Source organism: Danio rerio, chromosome 6 (assembly GCF_049306965.1).
Source record: "Danio rerio strain Tuebingen ecotype United States chromosome 6, GRCz12tu, whole genome shotgun sequence".
Classification (NCBI taxonomy): Eukaryota; Metazoa; Chordata; class Actinopteri; order Cypriniformes; family Danionidae; genus Danio; species Danio rerio.
In genome coordinates, this window is record NC_133181.1 from 61,709,856 (window position 1) to 61,731,465 (window position 21,610).

Here is a 21,610-nt window from a genome sequence, read left to right on the forward strand (position 1 = left end):
AGATCTCATAGAAATCAATAGAAAAAATGTTTTATTTGTTACTAGAAACAACAGAATAGTTACTAGTCACTATTAAAATAAGTACTAGTAGGCCTTTCAAACAAATAAGAACTATCAATTTAATGAGTACTAGTATCTATTTAATAAGTATTAGTATCTAAAGAATGAGTATTAGTATCTAATAAAAAGAAGCATTTTCTAATGAGTAAGCACTAGTATTTTTTAAAAAGCACTAGTATCTAAATAAGCACTAGTACTTAATGGAAAAGTCACTAGTATCTAAAAAATAAGCACTAGTTACATGAAAATAGATATTAGTACGGGTTATAGATTAAATGTCTGACGGCTTGCCATACCTGGACGGGTGGATGGATCATGTGTGGTGGGATTCTTCTGAACTGTGCACGCTTTCAAACTTTGCCCTTATTAAAATAATCCGACTTTAAAGTCACCACACATGATTTTTTTTTTGTCATTAAAATTTGATGATTCTTGTAAAATATGGTGAACCTGATATTATTTTCAATTACTGTCTTGTTTTTCTTTGTTGTTTTACTTGACTGTGCAGCAACACCGCATTGCCTTAGCAATATGAATGTACCTTTATTTATTATGCCAATAAAACTGAAAAACTATACAGATATTATAGTTTATTATCTATTATTATATTATCTTTAAGTTATTTTACAATTTTTTAAACAGTCCGATATGCAGTCTAATATTGCAATCAGTTATATATTATTTATTATGTATGAATTATCATAATCACAAACACATTTGCAGCCCAGTTATATCGTTTCCCTTTTCTTTAAGCGACTAATGAACTCAAAGTTTTGCACATTATAAAAAACAGATCGCGCGCACACACACACACAAAGTTTGATATAAAGCATCAGCCACTCCACGTGTTTTATTGGATGTTTTTTTAATGCAAACAATAAGACAAAAAGTGCCCAAACCTCTCTGAATTCTTGATCAGCCTCAAACTACAGAAAATGTCAAATAAATGAAATCCGAGCGCTGAGGAAACTTTAGATGTCCGTGAACTTCATCTGGAAATGTGAAATACTTCACTGAAGTGAGGCGAGAATATCCTGAGAGAAAGATGTTTCTGCCGTAAAACGACTCCACACACACACACACACACACTCACACACACACACGTTTTCATTGGCCTTATTGTGTCAGTTAGCTGAGAAAACAAAAAATGGTTCCGCCGTAAGTACTTTATAATTACTGAGGGAAATCACAGGCGAAACCCGTTTAGCGCGGAGGAAAGCCGAAATCAGATTGCGAGCTGATGGTTGCAGGTATATGCACATATAGTAAAGTCGATTCTCCTGAGCAGAAATGTGATTCGCTGGCACAACATGAACATTTAGCTGCGAGTTTGACATATAAATCAGATCAGCCTCCTACAGCGCGTAAAGTTGGGAAAACAATTGAGAGTTACAACTTCAAAGGGATGTTGAGTAAACACAAGTTCTGGGAATAAAAGCGTAACCTGCCAATAGAATTAGACGCTCGGAGGTGATAACCATTAGGCAGTGGGGAGATACACAGCAACAGCCAGCCGATCGTGACGTGTTAGTGCGTCTCCACGCGAGCGCTGCCCTGCTCCTGGAAACAGTATTTGAGCTTTCTATTCGCTAACCTGACGCGCATCCCACTTGCGCTGTTGCTAGGCAATACATTGCACGCTTTGCACCATGCAAGTTTAACTACTTAACTCTTGTGTTTGGAAGAGTTTCAGAATACTAACGAGATGAGCCCCCGGTGACATCAGTTGGCCGAGAGTTACAGGTCACTCCACATCAAACAGCGTTTAAAGCCACTGCAAGTGGGATAGCTGTTAATCAAACACCACCACCACCTCATGGATCTGGAGGATGAGGGGAGGGTGGACACTGAGCAGTGCTTTTGTTGAATATCCTGCATCAGGTTGATCCTGCCAATGATCACCAACTAATTTGAAATGTTTGTAATATTATACTCACAAGAAATACAATATTATAATAAATAATGTAGTGTTTTAATCCATGCTGTTGTTGATGGTAACACAACAACTATAGTAATGTAAACAAACACACTACAATACACCAGTTTACTGTACTAACAAATAAAGTATACTACAGTATGTATTACAGCTGAACAGCATTTACTGTATATACAGCATTACTATAGTTTAGTTATAAAACACTATACAGTACTATGGTATTTATTTTTTATGTGGTATGAGAACACGATGAAGGGTGAAATCTGAGCAGAAGTTTTAAATAACCTTGGAAGCTGAACAGGGTAGTTATTCACAATGCCACCAGTCCAGTCTTAACTAGGTTATGTTTATACTGGTGCTGAAAACAAGTTTCAGGTCAGCTCATGTTTCATGTAGTCAAATGTTTTATGATATTAAACAGAGGCACCGTAATGTGTATGTAAAGTCAGTCCCAGGGTTTTATCTAAGTGTCAATACAAGGGAAATCTGAGTGGAGTTTTTGTCTTCTGATATATCTCGTATATATGTGTGTGTTTGTGTGTGTGTGTGTGTGTGTTTGTGTGTGTGTGTATACACTAAGACTAGTCTTAAGTAGATGTTATAAAATGATAACGAATACACTTTATGAAAATTACACCATCTTTGACCCATTGGAAACATGTTCAATTTTATATTTTGAAGACCAAATGTATTTGATATTTTTATCTTTACAAATATAGAGTTTATATTTTGAACACCAGTATATTCCAATAATATGTTAAAATAATTATGATATACTGAAATATCAACTCTTTGAGTGACCTAACTAGGCTATAGGGTCCATGTTGGGGAAAACACCCGAACACAGATTAAAACCTAATCTGCTGGAGACTAATCTCTGAACCAGATTCTGACCTTTACCATCTCAACGTCACTTTATGGGCTCATTTAATGACACTAAACGGCTGTGTTGAAGCATAACAGCGGTCATATAGTTTTGTTTTATAGACTGAGTGTGTGTGTGTGTGTGTGTGTGTGTGTGTGTTGAGCTCGGGCTCTTCCGCGTGGCTCGGGTGGGGTGGAGGATCCTCAAACTCCTATGGAAGATCCTGATTCCATAGGAAACATGAAAGAATCGCCTCAGGTCACCAGAGAGGGATTATTAAAGATGAAAAAAGTGTGAACAAATGTGTTGAATATCACACGGATATTACCGTCGCCTATTTCTACAGGCGCATATGCGAACGCCAGCAGAAATGGAGAGATTTTCCTACACCCTTATAAGGCGGTTCGTCAGTTTTCTTTTTTTCTCTTTAACGAAAGGTTGTTTAATAAAACATGCTCGGGCTCTGCTAGTCTTATCTCCGACTAGAAACCGGTTGCCAACGATTGCATCATTCCTTTCATGTGACTCCCTTACGCCCCAAATTCGTCCTGGCCGTCTTATGACTGCATCACATCTGCGGCTCAACCGAACCCGCGCAGAGCGAGACAACCAGCAGAGTCGCAGAGTCCCGCCCCCCGCGCTCAGCGCGGATGCTCATTGGATGTCTCTAAGCAGAAGAATGTCCACCGCCCAGCCTCATTGGACCAGGCGGCCGACCATCTCCTGTCAGTTCCTCGTGATTTGCGTTAGGTTGCGCCTCAAGATCCTTCCCCCGGAGTTCGGTTGGAGTCTCTCTATAAATGTCCCCGGGAGTTTCCGAAATCCACACTCGGTGACTTCAGCTGAACAATGGTTAACATGAGCGATCAGCCATCTCTACAAAAACACACACAGACCCTGAATCAGAAGCAGCCGAGGAAAAGAAACAATAAAAAGAAAAGGGTGAGTGTCATCTCTATTATTCTCTGCTCTTTACTGTGATCTTCTGGACTTTTCTTGCTGTTTTCCGTCAAGATGTTTTTCCTCTTCTGGAAAACGGGAGCGCGCATGTTTTGGCGACTCCTGAGCTGTTTTTGGACTACAGTTGCTCATCTCGAGTTTCACTGGACATGTTTTATTTCTATTTCATTATTAGTTTTATCCTATTCTTTTATAAACATTTACTCCATCAGTAACTCTTTCTTCAAAACTGCGCCGTGACAGCTGTCATAACTGTACAGTCTCGCTATTTCTGACGGACACGCGACAACTTTTTTTCCGCGAACGCCTTCATATGAACTCGTATCATTATTACTTCTTCCGATCGCCTCCCGCACTCCTGTCAGCGAAAACTGCGCGACATCAACTTTTCACAGATCGCGAAATCACGCCGACGTGGTCGCGACGCAGATCTCGTCGCGTTTTTAAATCGCTGAAGTACTTTTAAAGTGCGAGTTCGCGTCGAAGTGTCGCCCTTTGTTTCCTCAGTCCTGTACTTTGATTCCATGACGTCATTGGCTCGCTGTCAGTTTCGTAAACCCCGCTCCAGATGCGCACAATTAACAACAACACTCAATCCGGCTCCCAGACCGACACACGAGCTCCATTACACTGGAATGCGTCGATCCTCCTGTCGTTATTTAAACTACTCGATTCATTCACTGAGTAACTTTAAATCCAAAAGACAACAAACACAAGGCGTGACATTTCTTATTTATCATATTTTAATACATAATAAAACCATAATGTTTAGTTTATGATGATCTCTATAAATAAAAACAACAGTGGAGTGCCGCGGGTGTGTGTTGGCTCCGCTTTCATTGTCTCGCACTCACTTCTGAAGTCCTCTGTTAGCTGTGCAGTGTGTGTGTGTGTGTGTGTGTTGTGTCTGCGCTGTTCTTCCAGCTGATCTTGTGAATAAACCCGGCTGAGAGTGAGGCTGATCCGGCTTGTTTTGACGGACAGTTTGTGCGTGTGTGTGTTTGTGCGTGCACGCGCAGAGGGCGCCCTCGAGCACACAATGCGCCTTTGTTTACATAAAAAAACACAATGACCTAATTTCACTTTCCACATTAAAGAATCCATAACTGCTATGCGTTATTATTAACTTTACAATCATTTAAGCATTGCTGAATACACACTCGGGTTCCTTTATCTCTATGCTTTATACCACTTCATTGTTCTTTTTGCTGGCTTTCCTGTTTGTGTTTGTTTCACAGATGACCTAAACATGCATTTATGTTTCATATTCTTTTATTAAATACTTTTGGTAACCATGAACTGTGGCTTGAGCTCTTTCATTTTTTGTTTATTTTCTAGAGTTATTGGGACAAAATATCGCCAACAACTCACATTCAAACTTGATTGACAAGAGTCTCTTTATAAGGTGAGCACTTTACTTGATTCATTCAAACACAGTGATGTGAAAGGAGTTTAATAAGCAACACTAAACATGGTTAATAAAGTTAAGGGACACACAAAACTCCCAGTGTTCATGCATGCTTGTGAATCTCCAGGGCTTGTTTGTTTGTTTGTTTGTTTGTTGTTATGCAGTGACGATGTTCGGCCACTATGTGTCCTTATTTCACACAGTGGCCGAGCAGTCAATCTTAATGTCGTGTATAATAATAACGGGTCACCCAGATAAAGCGCGTACTCCCCAAACCTCTCTCAGCTGTACGCTGCGCTGCGCTCAAGACGCATCGGAGGTTTTTTTCTTGCCGCTTCTTCAGCACAGTTGATTGATTTGTGGTGTCGCCGGTCAGGTCTGGTGTGCTAGGAGTGGGAGCGTGTCGTATTGTGTCTGTGGATAGCGACTGATTGGTGCGATGACTGCGGAGTGGCTGTACCCCCCTGGCGTGGGGCCGCTGTGTGGTGCAGAGTTGGAGGCGTGGTATGAAGACCTACAGGATATACTGGGCTCCGACACGGGCGGGGCCAAACTTACAAGAGCCCCGCCTTCTTCAGAGGTCAGTAGCGTCTGGAATCGTTCAAAATACGTTTAACTTTCCCTACGTTTACTAACGATTTCTTTTGTCATGCAGAAGGAGCCTGAGTTTTTGGATGTTTTGGAGAGCTGTTCGCTCACCTGGTTGACCGAAGGGCAGGTATGGGGCGACGGGGTGCAACGGGTCACCGAAGATCCGCCCGTTCACCAATCGCCACCAAGGCAAGAAGAACGAACCACGGAGAACACCTCATCCGGAGATCTCCTTCCGCCGGAGTTTTTCGAACTCCTCAGCGAAGGTGGTGTTGGTGACACCATGGTAAACGGAGGCGCTGGGTATCACCTGCATGCACCTCCATCTCCAGCCGCCAGCGAAGAGGAGGAGCTCCCGACGGTTCCCGACACATCATCCTGCTCCTCAGCGTCCCGTTCGCCTTCTCTAAACTGCTCCCCGCCGGCATCTCCACCCGTCTCCTCCTCACGCAAAAGAAAACGAGGCGGCGCACTTTGCTCTGCATCCCCTGGGAAAAAGAGCCGCAGAGAGCGCGAACAGGAGAATGAAAGGAAAGTGCAGGAGCTGACGGATCAAAACGAGCGGCTGAAAGCCGAGATCGAGCGACTGGGCGAGGAGGTGCAGAGGACGCGGCGGGCGCTTATCGAAAGACTGGTCAACACCCGCAGGTGAATGAGCAACAGGAGGACATGTAGAGAAGAAGGGGACGCCAACAATCGGAGGAAATTCTTCTTGTGGAGAGCGTGAAATGCACATTTAGAGGGAGATAAAAGACACGTGGGATTGAGGGGGGAGAAAGGGAGGTTTAGTGAATGTCTCCCACCGAGAGAAAGAGAAAGTCAGATTAAGCCGTAGAAAAGAAAGAATGTGGAGCTCAACGGAAAACGCAGGCCGGTCAAAACTCAGCCCACCACGCATGCAGACTTCAAATTAAAATATGAAAATAATAAGAAGAGATTTAGTTCATGCTAAAATTAGTGTAGCTCAAAACTAATACTACTGTTTAAATGTTATAGCGAAATTCCAAATAAGGAATGTTTGCAACATCAAATGGCAATTAAACACAAACTTGATTTGTAACAAATAATTTAAATGATTAAAAAAAAAAAGATTTAAATTTAAAATAACTTTATCTTAATCAATAAATGGCATTGCAAAAAAAATGATGTTCAAACAGCAATAACATGAAGGGCAAATAAAATGCAAACTTGATTTTTAGCATGGAATTTTAAATACAAAATAACTACATTTATAAAAAATAAATAAAAGGTTGAAATGGGTGAAGCTTAAAACAAACACCACTGTTAATATGTTAAAAAAGGCATATGCAATGGAAACTTCAAATGCAAATAAAACGCAAACTTGATTTGTAACCTGGAATACAAAGGGTTTAAAAACAAAACATTTATTTAAAAATAACTTAAAAATAAAAATGAGTTCAAACAAAAAATAAAATAAATTGTTGAAATCAAGTACTATTTAAATGTTACAAAAGCATAAAAAAAAAAAAAGAATCAAAGGAACATCAAATCGGACATTGCGAAATGAAAATTCAGAATCGTCTAATTTGAATTAACGTAATATAAATGTTTGAACATTTAAATCGGCATAAGTTACACGCGAAATACTACCGCTTAAATGTTTCTATTTATCGAATGATATTCCAATTTTAAAAAAGTTATCGAATAAGTTGCATGACAGCAATTAAACTAAGCGCAATATTACAAATATTTTCCTTTTTTTCTAGTACGTTAAAAGACTGTTCATTTTATGTTTACATTTATTCATTATGCAGACGCTTTATCCAAAGCAGATAACTTAAAACACTTCAAAACGTCCAAAACTACATTGACCAAACTGTGTAAATTAGACTTAAAAAAAATTGTCTTTAATATAGAAATAATATAAATTACAAATAGTAATATTGTCAGTTATTAATCGAAGCCTAATATTAAATAGGGTTTAATATTTTTCTCAGCTAGTTCAAAAGGAAAAATTACAGCTTAACCATCAAAACAAAAACAAAAAAGATTTTAAATTTAGTATCAAACTATAAAAAAGTAACAATTTAATGATTTAACAAACTGCAAAATAAACATTAACACAATACATTTTTTTTAGCATAAAGACAATTAAGCGTAACTTTATAAAAATTTGTTGGTACAAAATGTTATGTATCGTTTTCAATATTTAAAAAAGCGGCGATTCAATATTTAGTATCAAATTACAAAAATGTTACGAGTTAAAGACGGAGATCTGAATTGTATTAATGACTATAGTATCGAACTACAGAAATGTTCTGAATTAAAAAATAAGATCTGCGTTATTGTAACATCTATAATGTCAAACTACAGAAATGATACGAATTAAAGACGGAGATCTGCATTATAGTAACTATAGTATCGAATTACAGAAGTGTTATAAAGACGGAGATCTGCATTATAGTAACAAATATACTATCGAACTACAGAAATGTTACGAATTAATGACTGAGATCTTCATTATGGCAACATTATTGTAGCTACTATAGATTGTGACTCACATTCCCAATGCAAGAAATAAATAAAGAAATCATCATGCAACTAAAAATATACATTTTTCTAAATTGAATGCAGGGTGTTTTGACCGGTTTGCACTTTCGTTTTTTTCCGTTTGAAGCACCGACTTTTATTAAACAACCCAAAGGTTAATCAACTTTTTGTGTAATTGAAAGCTGATTGTAAAGGGAATGTGTAGAAGCGGCAGAGCTGCAATAAAGGCTTGTAGAATGCTGATTGTATCTGTAATGATGATTGTAGGTGCTTGTGTTGAAGAAAGGGCTTCAGACGAGTGTTAATAGATTAATAATAGCTCAGGACTGTTACTGCAAATGATTGTGTGAGCCACGCATTTCTCTCTGCAGCTCACCATCAACCCGAGGCCTCTAACCGTGCGCGTGTGTGTGTCTGTGTGTGTGTGTGTGTGTGTGTGAGACGACGGCGATTCTGCTCTCACTTACTCCTCTTGAAACTTTTTTTAGAACTAGCGGTTTATATCATACTCTCTGCCTCATGCCTATTTTTCTATATACGTGTATCACATGCATATGAAATCATAATCATCAGCACTTGTAAACTCATTGATATTGCATGCTGAATTATGTACTAGCGTAGCAGAACATTTTTATCTAGCCTTACTTAATACACATTTTGTTATTAAAAATTTTTCCAAAAAAAAAAGAACCGAAAGGAGTCTTGGTGGTGTTTATTTCTCGTCTCTGTGTTTATTGAGTAAAATTAATTAGCATCAGAGTAACAAAGCAGAAATATGAAACTGGGTTTACATTGATTTGATTGCTTACTAAAAACGGATCATTTAAAAAGGACTGGTTGCATTTGTTTAATATATATGTAGGAGTGGATAAATAGTGCATTTTCCCCAGAAAATATTCCCAAAGATTTCTCTCCATCCTCATGTTCACCTTATTTCTTCTTGGTTTTTTGCGCGGGCGGCTCCGGGGTCTTGCCCTCCGCAAGACAAAGTTGGTTTTTCAGGTCCAATAATTTGGCCACTTCTACTCCGATGGCAGATTTTTCGGCTTTTTGTGCTTTCAGAGCTCGAACTTTTTCACCCTGAAACACAAAACGCACCGAATAATAACCACAAAACCGCTAAACACCTAGCATTCGCATATAGCGGGGAAAAATTAATGCAAAAATATCAATAACCAAATACTAACCTTAACGTACAAATGGTGGAAAACAGTGAAAAAAAACTATTTATATATATATATATATTTTAGCAGTTTTCTCACAAAACACACGATTAATAACCAATAAACCACTAAACACTTAGCATTCGCATATGGCGGGAAATAGATGAATACAAAAAATAAAGTATAACCAAATACTAGCTTTAACGTACAAATGGGGGAAAAACAGTAAAAAAAAAAAATCTTTATATTTTAGCATTTTTCTTACAAAACACACGATTAATAACCACTAAACATTCAGATATTAGCATTCGCGTACGGCGGGAAAAATTTTATGGAAAAAAACCCCAACAGCAATTGATAAGCATTTGCGTACAATGGAGAAAAATTTGTGAAAATAAAATCCTCTATATATAAATGTATATATCTGGACATTTTTGTTTTTATTTATTATCATTATTATTATCATCATTTTCATTGTAACTACTGTTAATTAACATCAACGGCAAATGTTTCGACAAAATGCAAGTATAGCATATATTGGAGGATGTTTATTGCATTTACATTTCTTTTTTTATATATATTGGTTATTGATCAAAATAAATAATATCAACATTTGTATTCGCAAACGTCGGGATAAAATATTTACCTCAACATTTAAATGTAAAATGAGTGAAAAAAGTGAGATTTCTGGACTTATTTTATGCGTCATTCGTATAATCATTTTCATTGCAACTCTACTGTTATCAAACATCAAAGACGAATGTTTTTACAAAATTAAAGTATACCATATGCTGGTGACTGTTTATTACATTTACTTTATCTTGCTAGTTAAAAAAAAAAGAATATCAATATTTGTATTCGCATGCGGCAGGTAAATAATATTTAATTTAGTCATTAAATAAAATTAGAGCAAAAAAACGTGATTTTCTAGACATTATTTTTTTATTATCATTTCCGTTGTGACTCTACATTTATTAAACCTTAATGACAAATGTATCGACAAGATATACCTCATGTTAGTGGGTGCTTATTGCAATTTATTAAAATTTTTTAAACCTTGCTAATTGCAAAAAAAAAAGGAAAATCCTAATCTTTATTTTCACGTTTGATTCTACAAAAAATACAACAAATCTTACGCAAGTCAGTCAAGTTAAACCCGATGCGTTTACAGGTCTAAAAATGGAAATTAAAGATATTTAATATAAATTTTAGAACTTAAAATGATAAATAAAACATTTATCTTTTTAAAAAACTATACAATATAATAAATATTTAATACATCAGAAAAACTATAAACTATAATAGACATCTAGTACATCGAAAAAATGAAATGCAGCTGCTAATCAGAGAAGCGCAGTGTGCAGATCACATATCTTGTGATGTTTTTTGTGATACTAATGCATTGTTTTCATCTTTTCATTTATTAATCGGACGTGTGTGTGTGTGTGTGTGTTCATACTTGTTCTGCCACTAAAGCTGTGAGTTGTTTGGCTCTCTCTGGATCTGCAGTCACACTGGCTGGTGTGTGTTGTGCAGCTCCAGCGTTGGGTTTGCTCTCGACTGCAACGCTGCTGTTACTCGGAGTCTAGGAACAGAAAAATACATCTCTCACTATTTCAAGCAACATACTGTGTGCAAGTTAAAAAACATGCAAATGATGCCAAAATAATACATGCATTTATCTGAAAACAGACAGCTTCATTATTTCTTTCATAGGATTTAAATCAATAAATTAGATGCATGTACAGTTTACATTATTAATATAATACACCACGAGTGTGCTTGACAATTTCATAGTTTATTAATGAATTTGTTTTAATGACACAAAATAGAGAAAGTGTGTTTGACAATTTAATATGCATCGAGTCATGCATGTTTTCTTAGATATGCATTAATAAAAATGACAAGTTCAATAATTAAACTCGCAGTCTAGGAACAGAAAAATCCAGAGTTCAATATTTCAGATAGTATATTAAGTGTCATTTTTTTTAGAGAAATAAGGCGAATAAAATAATCGACAAAAAACATGCATTCGTTACAAAACAGACGGCTTAATAAATGCACGATTCAAATAAATTGAACAAAAACAGATGCACATTTTAAACTTTGTTTTAGTGTATAAATTTGTTTTTATGATAGACAAATTAATAATTAACAAACTTATTCATGATTTGTTTTTTATATGCATTAATAAAAGGTCATATTTAATAGTTAAATTGAACTCTGAGTCTAGAAACCCATATTTCATATAGTTTATTACGTTCAATTGTTTAGAAAATAAATGCAAATAATGTCACAAAAACAGATGCACGTTTGAACACTGATAGCTTAATGACTTAAACTAGACAGTAGCACGTTTTTATTTTTGGTTTTGATCATACTGACACAAAATACAGGCCTGACTATTTCATAATAGTTATTGATTTATGCATTTTATTTTTAGATTTTGCATTTAAAAAAATTGACGTATGTAATATTTAAATGGGACGCTCGGTCTAGAAACAGAAATACACACATTTCAGTGTTTAAAACAGTGGATCTGATAGTATATATGTACATTTTTAGGAAAAAATTCATAAACCAAGAACAAAAAAAAATGTATGCATTCTTTTGCAATTTTTTTCTTATCTAACAAAAAAGATGCATTCATAAGACAACAGATCAAATTCAAAAAAAGATCTAAATCTGTATTAAAAATATATAATTCAAAATAATCCTGAATGAAATACAAACAGATGCACATTTTTATTTTTGTTTTCACTTATTCATATTTTGTGTTTTCATGCATTTGTCTTTTATATGCAATAATGAAAAATTAATCAAGAATAAAAATATAAAATCCAGAATAAATTGAACTTGGAGTCAGACAGAATCCATATTTCAGATTGCATATATTTTTGGGGGAAAATGCAAATAAGGCCACAAAAATACACACATCTCTGAAAACAGACGGCTTAATTAATAACTTTAGATATCAATTAATTCAATTATAAAAGGCGGCACGGTGGCGCAGTGGGTAGCACGATTGCCTCACAGCAAGAAGGTCGCTGGTTTGAATCCCAGCTAGGTCAGTTGGTGATTCTGTGTGGAGTTTGCATGTTCTCCCATGTTGGCGTGGGTTTCCCCCACAGTCCAAACACATGCGCTATAGGGGAATTGATCAACTAAATTGGCTGTAGTGTATAAATGTGTGTGTGTGTGTGTGTGTGTGTGTGTGTGTGTGTGTGTGTGTGAATGAGTGTGTATAAGTGTTTCCCAGTATTGGGTTGCAGCTGGAAGGCCATTCGCTGCATAAAACATAGTTGGCGGTTCATTCTACTGTGGCGACCCCTGATAAACAAAAAACTAAGCCGAAGGAAAATGAATGAGCTTGGAGTAAGAGAATAATCCAGATTGCATTTATTTTTCGGGGGGAAATGCAAATAGGGCCACAAAAACACACACATCTCTGAAAACAGATGAGTATTTGATGAATAACTTTAGAATATGAATTGATTAATCAATAAATTAGGCAGTAGCACGTGTTTATTTTGGTTTTGATATACCGACCCAAAATACCGACCTGATAATTTAATAATAATTACTGATTTATGCATCTGTTTCTTATATTTTACATGAATAAAAGTGACAAATGTAATGTTTAATTGGGACGCTCAGTCCAGGAACAGAAATATACACATTTCAGTGTTTCAAACAGCACATCTGATGTGTGCATTTTTAGGAAAACAACAAAGCAAAAACAAAACTGCTCCTCATGCATTCTTTTGAAAACAGACAGCTTCATAATTGTATGATATGATCTAATAATTAGCCAAATAAAACAGAAGCTCAGTTGTGTGTTAATTAATCAGTAGGAAACACAGAAGATGGCGCTTTTATTTGAATGAAGCTGACTGTTCATTCATTCATTCATGCTCCTCTTTTATATCTGCATTAATAAAAGTGACAAATTAATAATTCAATAATTAAATTATTAATAAAAACACACAGAAATGAGATTAGTAATGTAGTTGTTACACACACACACACACACACACACGAGCGCATGCATGAAATCAGGAGTGCACACAGTTGTATGAGTGAATGGAGTGTGAAATCAGGGCTGTTAAATCCAGATGAAAGGGAATGTGAAATGAGCTTGTTGTCTTTAAGATGTGTGTTTTCTGCTGCGTGCGCCCGACGGCGCACACACACACACACACACACTATTCTGAGTGTGTGAAAGACTGACAGCAGACGCTTTGATCCAGAGCTGCTGTTCTTTCAATATAGACATCATCACTGAATCCATTTCACAGTCCGTTATAGTGCACACACACACACACACACACACACACACACACACACACACACACACACACACACACACACACACACACACACACAGGTCTACCTTCAGTCCTGCGCTCTCCTCTTCTGGCTGAGAAAGAGCGACAAGTCAGAGAGAAAGAAAAATCACCACTAGTCAAATACACACACACACACACACACACACACACACACACACACACACACACACACACTCACACTCACACTCACACTCACACTGACAAACACTCCCTCACACAAATGCACTCTTATACACACACTGTGACACACCCAACCATGTCCTCTCTCTTACTGACACACACAAACACTCACACTTTCACTGACACACACTCTGTGACAAACACGCACGCACTCTCACTTTGTCACACACAAGCAAACCCTTCACACACACAAATGCACTCATACACACACTCTGACACAAACCCTCACACACATTTTCTCTGACACACAAACGCACCCATACACACCAAAACACATCCTCTCTCTTACTGACACACAATTCTCTCACACACAAATGCACTCATACACACTGACGCAACCACACATGCACTCTCTTTCTGACACACACATGCAAACACTTCACACACACAAATGCACTCTCATACACACTGACACACACACACACACACTCACTCAAAAACACACATCCATTCATACTCTCTGATAAGAACAAACACACACATACACACACACTCTTTCTGACACACAAACACTCTCACACAAACGCACTCACACACTCTCTGACATACTTTCTCACAGTCACACAAACGCACTCATTCATTCACACACACACACACACACACACACACACACACACATACACTTTCTGACACAAACACTCACACAAACGCACTCATACACACTCTCTGACATACTTTCTCACACACAGTCACACTTACGCACTCATTCACACACACACTGCCTCAATCATTCATACACACTCTAAAAAAACACTCACACACGCTCAGCCACTCACATTTACAAACACTGTCACAAACAAACACACCATCTCACACACATTTTCTCACTCATACACACACTCATTCTCTCAGACGCTCTCACACACACACACACACACACACACACAAAAAAAGACATGCTCTCCTATTTAGACTCAATCTCACACACCCTCTCTCAGACACACACACGCACGCACACACACACACACACACACACACACACGCACGTTCGTAACTCAGAGTTCTTATTTTTTGTCTCGTGCACAAGCATTTAAAATAACAGAATAATCATCACACACACTCACAGAGAAGAGTTACAGGCTGATCAAACACACATCTCTGATAGAGATCGTGTCAAATTATTAAACTAAACAAACTGCGGTACCACAGGAGCAAAGCAGGAGGATCAAGCATCAATAAACAACAATTACAACTGATCCCAGAACATTACAGGAGTGATTAGACGCTTATTTACAGCACTTCAGGAACATATTCAGTGTGGAGAAATCCAGCTGCGCACAACCATCATTTACACAAACACACACGCACACACACACACACACACACACACACACACACACACACACACACTAGGGACGCCCATTTACAGCTGAATATATGTACATTTACAGTAAGCTCAGCATAATTGAGCACAGCCCTGTTGGATATGTACGTTTGTATCCATTTCTCAGTGAATATGAACAATTTCTGCTGCATTTAAACAGTTTCATAAACAGTTTTATTCATTAAAGAAGAGTTTGCTCCATGAACACCTTTAGCAGAAAGAAAACACACTTAAATTTAAAGAGTGTACAAAAACAATTATGAACTCTAAAATGCCATCTAAATTTGTATTTTTTAAGCTTCTCCTGATTTTTCTTGTTTATTAAAATAATGTGTAAGATTTTCCCCAACTTGCTGTTTCGTGTGTAGTAATTTTAGTCTGTGATCTTCAGTGTTTTGTCAGATTAGTTGATCAATTTGGTCTTTGGTACTGACTAATCTAATGTATCTGCACAGATATCAGGGTTCAACGCTAAGGACTTTTTCTACTGGTCTGATCGGGCAAGTGGTTTAGATTTTTACTTGCCCTACCAAAATTTTCACTGGCCCCACCAAAAAAAAAAAAAGGAAAGTTAATAGCTATTTTTTAGCCACATATTTTAAATAATGTGTCAAAAATAAAATCTGTAAATCTAGAATTTCAATACTTAAAAAACAATTGTAAATATAAGTGTTATGCAAACAAAAAGAGCAGTATGGAAAATGTGGAGGTATTTTATTGCAGTTTGAAATTATTTAACAAAAGCTGGCTGACTTGTAAAACTGACGGCAAACTATGCATAACATCACTAAATTTTTATTTTATCGTGTTGTTTCCATGTAAATATCTACTTCCAAGATGCTAGAGACAGACATTTTCGTTTAGCCTTATAATTTGATGTTGCTGACATGTTGCTGTTTCTACGCTGTACAAAAAAAATAGCATGGTTAAATCAATCATATAAGACGAATCAGAAAGCAATATGTTGTTTTACGACATTACAGAGAAGGTAGCATTTAAAGACTTAAAAGCACAAGCTTTAAATGCACGCAATTGACAAATAGTCACAGACAAATTAAATGTTAGTGACTGACAAGGCAGCACTGTCCCAATCGGGCCAGTAATGATCCGGTCTACTGTCCCACGTGTCTCTCACACTGGCCCTGGGCCACCGGGCAGTCCTTATTGTTGAGCCCTGGATATGTTACTGTAAAGCATCCAGGAGAACATATGAATGTAAAGCTCATTTCTGCTGAGCATTGCATTATATATTCATGTTTACACATTATAGATTTATCTACATTTATGATTTATAATTGTGTGTTTGAGTAAAATGCATTTTTTTGTATTATTTAGAATTATAATACTAAACTTAAAATAATAAAAAAATACTAAATTAGTTTTTCAGACGAGCTTATAATAGTTTAGTCAGAAATCGATATCTAATCAGGCAGGGCTCAACAATAAGGACTGCCGATGACCCGGGGCCAGTGTGTGAGATGCTCGGGACAGTAGACAGGATCGTTACTGCTGCCTTGTCACTGAAGTTTCATTTGCCTGTGACTATTTGTCAATTGCGTGCAAATACAGTTTTACAATTGACAAACAGTTTGTGTTTTCAAGTCTTCAAATGCTACCTCCTCGGTTCTTTTTATCTGATTGGATGTTGTGAGCACGTTATTAGTACAGCGAAGAGACAGCAACATGAATCATCAAATGATGATGCTAAAGGAAAACATTTGTTTCTAACGTCTTGGAAGCAGACGTATACGAGGGTACACCACGGCTAAAAACATGAAGTGGGGTTTTGTACAGTTTGCCGTCAGTTTGGCAGGTCTTTCGCCATCTTTTGTTTCAAAACACTTTGAATTTTGCTCATTACACATTTATTAACATTTTTTTAAATATTTAAATTGTAGATTTACAAACATTTTGACACATTTTTGTTATTTGTGGCTAAGAAATAGCTATTCACTTTTTTTTGGTGGGGCCAGTTAAAAATATTGGCAGGGCAAGTAAAAATCTGAACCACGGGTCCGATTGGGCCAGTAGAAAAACTCCTTAGCATTGAACCCTGTCAGGAATAACCCTGATTTTCAAAATCACAACAACTGGAAACATCAAGTTTTTTTTTTTTTTTTAAATTGTCATTATTTTGCACTAAACAATGTTTTCATCAGAGATTTGAAAGAAAAATTATCAGACCCTAATGGAATAGGAGAAATATTAGCATTTTAACCAAACCAGGGCTTGAAATTGCGACCATTTTGGTCGCATATGCACCCGAAATTTAAGCTATGCGACCTCATAATATATATTGGGAGCATTCGTGCGACTGCATATAATGGTTGTACTGCGACCTGTTTTGGTTTTTTTCTAAAACTGAGCATCTGAGCATTAAAACGACACGAACCGAAACCAAAACTTTTATAAGTGAGACTTTTCTTCATTTCTTTTGTCCGTTCTTTCTCACGGTGTGTATTATTTTTCTGTTTAATTACTGATGACTGCTTTGCAGCTTTCAGCATTGAATTGAATGATTTATTATAATATTTTGTTTGTTTTGTAGCAGAACTATTATTTATTAAATTGACATGAATATAAAAACAATAGTACAAAATAAATATTTCTTACTGCAATATTTCATTTGTGTTTGATGCAAACCATCAATTTATTTTTCATAAAGTAACAGCAGGACTTTATATAGCAGATAACTTACATTAAAGCACATTCAAGGCAGCATGATGATGAGAAATATAATTCATTATTAGTATTATTGTCATCATCGTCATCATTAATATTTTATAATTATTCAACGTTCATTTTGGAATTATTGCACAAATATCGGTCATCACAGCATTAGTTAGATACTGTAGATGTTTCTGGGTTTTGTTAGTCCCAATTGATGTTGTTTTCCAATACAATAAATCCCTTAATATACAACTTGTCAAATACATCATTCATTTTTGGCGGGTGCTGCTTAATTTTTTCTGGTCTCCTAAATTTTTCAGATTGGGAGCACCGGTGCTACCAAGCAAGAAAGTTAATTTCGAGCCCTGCAAACACAAATACAGTACATAGTTTATTTTACACATATTTATCTGAGATAGTATTATACTACGATATATGTGACCCTTATAATACACTGAATCCAAAGTGACTGCTTTTTCTTTTTATGCTAAACATCATTAAAATATGAAGCAGATAAATTAAGATTTTTGTACATTTTCTACAGTAAATATCAAACCTTCAGTATTGCTCCCTAATGTGCATTGCTATAACGTCATTTGGAGAACTTTAAAAGTGATTATCTCAATATTTAGATTAGTTGAATCCTCAGTTTACAGATTTTCATAGCTGCTTTTCAGCCACATATTGCTCATCCTAGCAAACATTAATGGAAAGATTATTTATTCAGCTTCCAGATCTTGTATTCATCTCAGGATCCAAAAATGGACACTTGACTGGTTTTGTTGTCCATGTGTGTGTGTGTGTGTGTGTGGTGTGTGTGTGTGCATACACTCACAAACATAACTTTAATATGTGTGCGTGTATACATATACACACAAACACAGATATTTAAGATATTTTAAACATTAGACATCTAATCATTTGTATTTATTTATATAGCTATTTATTTATTTATTAGCTCCCCAATTTCCTTAGCTTTTTAATTATACTTGTGTGTCATTATAGTGCCTTTCAGATGAGTTTTCAGGATTGTGTCATTTCCATAAAGAGTTCTGAAATAAAATCAGATTTTCTTCTTGTGGCCCTGGTTAATAATGCACGTCTTTACAAACCTGCAGTCCTCCGAATCTCTTCCTCAGAGCCTCGATCTGCTCGTTCTCCAGCTTTTGGAACAGAGGACTGACCTGTAGGAGAGGAAAACATGGTAACAGAATTAAAATCCTCACAGTGCTGACTGAACTCTGTGTACAGATCAACTGGAAATCATTCGTCCTGCTGTGAAATCAATCATTTTTAAATATTCCCCATGTGCTGAGAGATTTTTAAATTTAATCGTTTTACTAACTAATTTCTAATACTTAATTTCTGTCTTTGTCTTGATGACAGTACGTGATATTTTACACGCTATTTTGCAAGATACTAGTATTCAGTGTAAACAGGGTTTCTGGAGGTTCACAGAGTCAAATTTAAGGCTGCTTACACACCTGTAGATCTTTTGTTTTGTTCCAAAACAGGGATTCAAATTGCTACAATGTTTATCTTTCTTGATGGTGCGGTTCGCTTTCACACGGCAAAGCTTCTAAACGGTCACGTGCGAGTAAACGCTCCTCACATTTGAGTGGAGTCCCATGTATTCCACTCAGAGGTCATTATGGTTAGGTACCTTTTGGGGTTATTTCGATACCGGTGCTAAATCGATACTTTTAAAACAGTACCGTTGCCAAAATGGTGCCTAAACCAATACTTTTGAGCCACAAAATTATGGTGGACGACTCTAGAAAAATCTTTCATTTGACAAAATCTTTATGAAAAAATTAATAAAATATAATTTAAGTTTAAAGTAAACATTCATTCATATTTTATATATTTGAATTACATTAATATATTGCAATTAATATATCATTTGTTGGTTAGCATGAATTTAAGATTTGCATTATGAAATTACATTAGCTTAGTGCTAACCTGTGGAAAGGCTGTGATCAAAATACTGAACTGCTTTTCTCTGGGTTTGGGGCTTGTGACCATGTTTAATAGGTTATCAGTAATCTAATGATTTGCTTTAATGTGAATAAGACAGTAATATTATGGTGTTTACGTGAGCTGCTTTTTAAATGTTCCTTTCTTGATCCTGTCTTACATGTTAAAGCAGATACTGTAGATTGGTTAACGTCACTGCGTCACCACGCTATCCACGTTTCCTTTAGAGTTTCATGTCATTTCAAGTGTTTCATTTTTAACTTTTCAACTTTAAGTGCAGTTTCACTTTCATTCAGGAGCTTTTCAATCATGCCCCCATGACAAACAGGTATTTGCTGTGAGCAGTATGGACTGGTGAAGAGTGCTCTTTAATGAAATTTGATATTTCACTACGCAGATGTCTGTGGTCCTTTAAGGTAATCAAAAATCACTGTTTACATGGTAGTCTAGACTCTTAATAAGAGTATTGTCTTAATCATATTAAAATAGGAGCATTGGTGTCCATGTGTGTACTCATTGAAAGTGCCAGATGATGGCGCGAGCTTTCAGAGACGGTGCATTCCTCTCTGCCTTTAAGTTGATTCCATGAGCCATCATATGTGTCATTAAGCTTGACGTGTTTCCCCTTTACACACAACTTTTGTAAAGCCTATGCTTGACGTTGCGGTGTAAGAATCCTTGCTTGTAAAATCTGCTTCAGAACGCTTAGTTTAAGCAAATTTGATGAACACGATCATGCGTGTTGATCTGAAGAGAGCTCACCAAATGCGCTGTACTGCGTGCGTCCGTTCCCTAAGCAACAAGAACAAACGCCTGACATCGCCTGTCCGTATTCCTCGGAGTTGTTTAGGATTAAATGTTTAGAGATGGTGTGAGAATGCGTACCTATGTGTGGCTTTGATGCACCCCTTGATGCTTCTTACGTCCTTGTCGCAGCACCAGTGGCACCGAAATTAGGTATCGAAATTCATATGCTGATTCGGTCCGGTACATACCGGTTACAAAAGTACTGGTGCTATAATGGCACCGGGTTTCGGTACCCAACCCTAGTGGTCATACGTCATTGTTTTAAAGTATGATGATAAGTAAAAAGACTTTAAGTGACAAGGTGCACTTTAATTTTGACACCCACAGACATCATCACCAAATATAAATCAGAAAGCTAATACGTTCTCATATTTCAGTTGTCAAAATCTAATGAATCAATCAATTTATTAAAAAAAGCACTGTCTAGAATTATGCATTATAGGCTTAAATTAGAGAGAAATACCAGATGAAGCGAGACTGCAGTCAATGTTGATCTTTCTTTCGAGGTGTCTGTGCAGAAATGAACAAAACAACAGGCCTAATACAAAATATTATACGACTAAAATATGAGGAAATGATCAGATAGTAATTTCGGTCAATTTTCCTAAAGGATAAACAGCTCTCTGTAATAAACAGCGCCTCATAGCCATCTGTTTGCTTCATAGCCTTCTCTTCTGACAATGCTGATTCCTGTGTCGGGACGGTGGATGGTGGTGAGGCGACAGCTTGGCTTAAACGTTTATGATGCCTCATCTTCTGTCATTGCTTTGTCTGTCAGTATGTTCTATAGGGTGAAACAGATCTGATGT

General features: G+C 36.6%; 2 protein-coding genes across 4 annotated transcripts in view; one reads left to right on the forward strand and one right to left on the reverse strand.

The window, feature by feature from the left end:
* Positions 1 to 3,686: 3,686 nt before the first annotated feature.
* ddit3 (DNA-damage-inducible transcript 3) lies at positions 3,687 to 9,018 on the forward strand. 2 transcript variants are annotated; one of them, XM_073953062.1, is made up of 4 exons: positions 3,687 to 3,803; positions 5,160 to 5,226; positions 5,606 to 5,809; positions 5,885 to 9,018. In XM_073953062.1, the coding sequence occupies exons 3-4, from the start codon at positions 5,669 to 5,671 to the stop codon at positions 6,470 to 6,472; spliced, it is 729 nt and encodes a 242-aa protein (XP_073809163.1). In that variant the 5' UTR covers positions 3,687 to 3,803; positions 5,160 to 5,226; positions 5,606 to 5,668; the 3' UTR covers positions 6,473 to 9,018.
* Positions 9,019 to 9,037: 19 nt separating this feature from the next.
* mars1 (methionyl-tRNA synthetase 1) overlaps positions 9,038 to 21,610 on the reverse strand; it is a 54,019-nt gene continuing 41,446 nt past the window's right edge. Inside the window, exons 19-22 of one of the 2 annotated variants that reach the window (NM_200076.2) lie at positions 19,130 to 19,201; positions 13,888 to 13,914; positions 10,954 to 11,079; positions 9,038 to 9,411 (exon numbers count right to left, since the gene is read on the reverse strand). In NM_200076.2, the coding sequence (NP_956370.2) occupies positions 9,262 to 9,411; positions 10,954 to 11,079; positions 13,888 to 13,914; positions 19,130 to 19,201 (375 nt within the window). In that variant the 3' untranslated portion in view covers positions 9,038 to 9,261. The remainder of the gene's footprint in view (positions 9,412 to 10,953; positions 11,080 to 13,887; positions 13,915 to 19,129; positions 19,202 to 21,610) is intronic. The other variant, XM_068221659.1, reaches the window with a different exon arrangement.

Bases quoted from the DNA above. Each gene is read 5' to 3' on its own strand.
- ddit3 (XM_073953062.1), top strand. From the start codon at position 5,669: ATGACTGCGGAGTGGCTGTACCCCCCTGGCGTGGGGCCGCTGTGTGGT. The intron at 5,810-5,884 runs GTCAGTAGCGTC...TTTGTCATGCAG, and splicing joins GAGCCCCGCCTTCTTCAGAG to AAGGAGCCTGAGTTTTTGGA.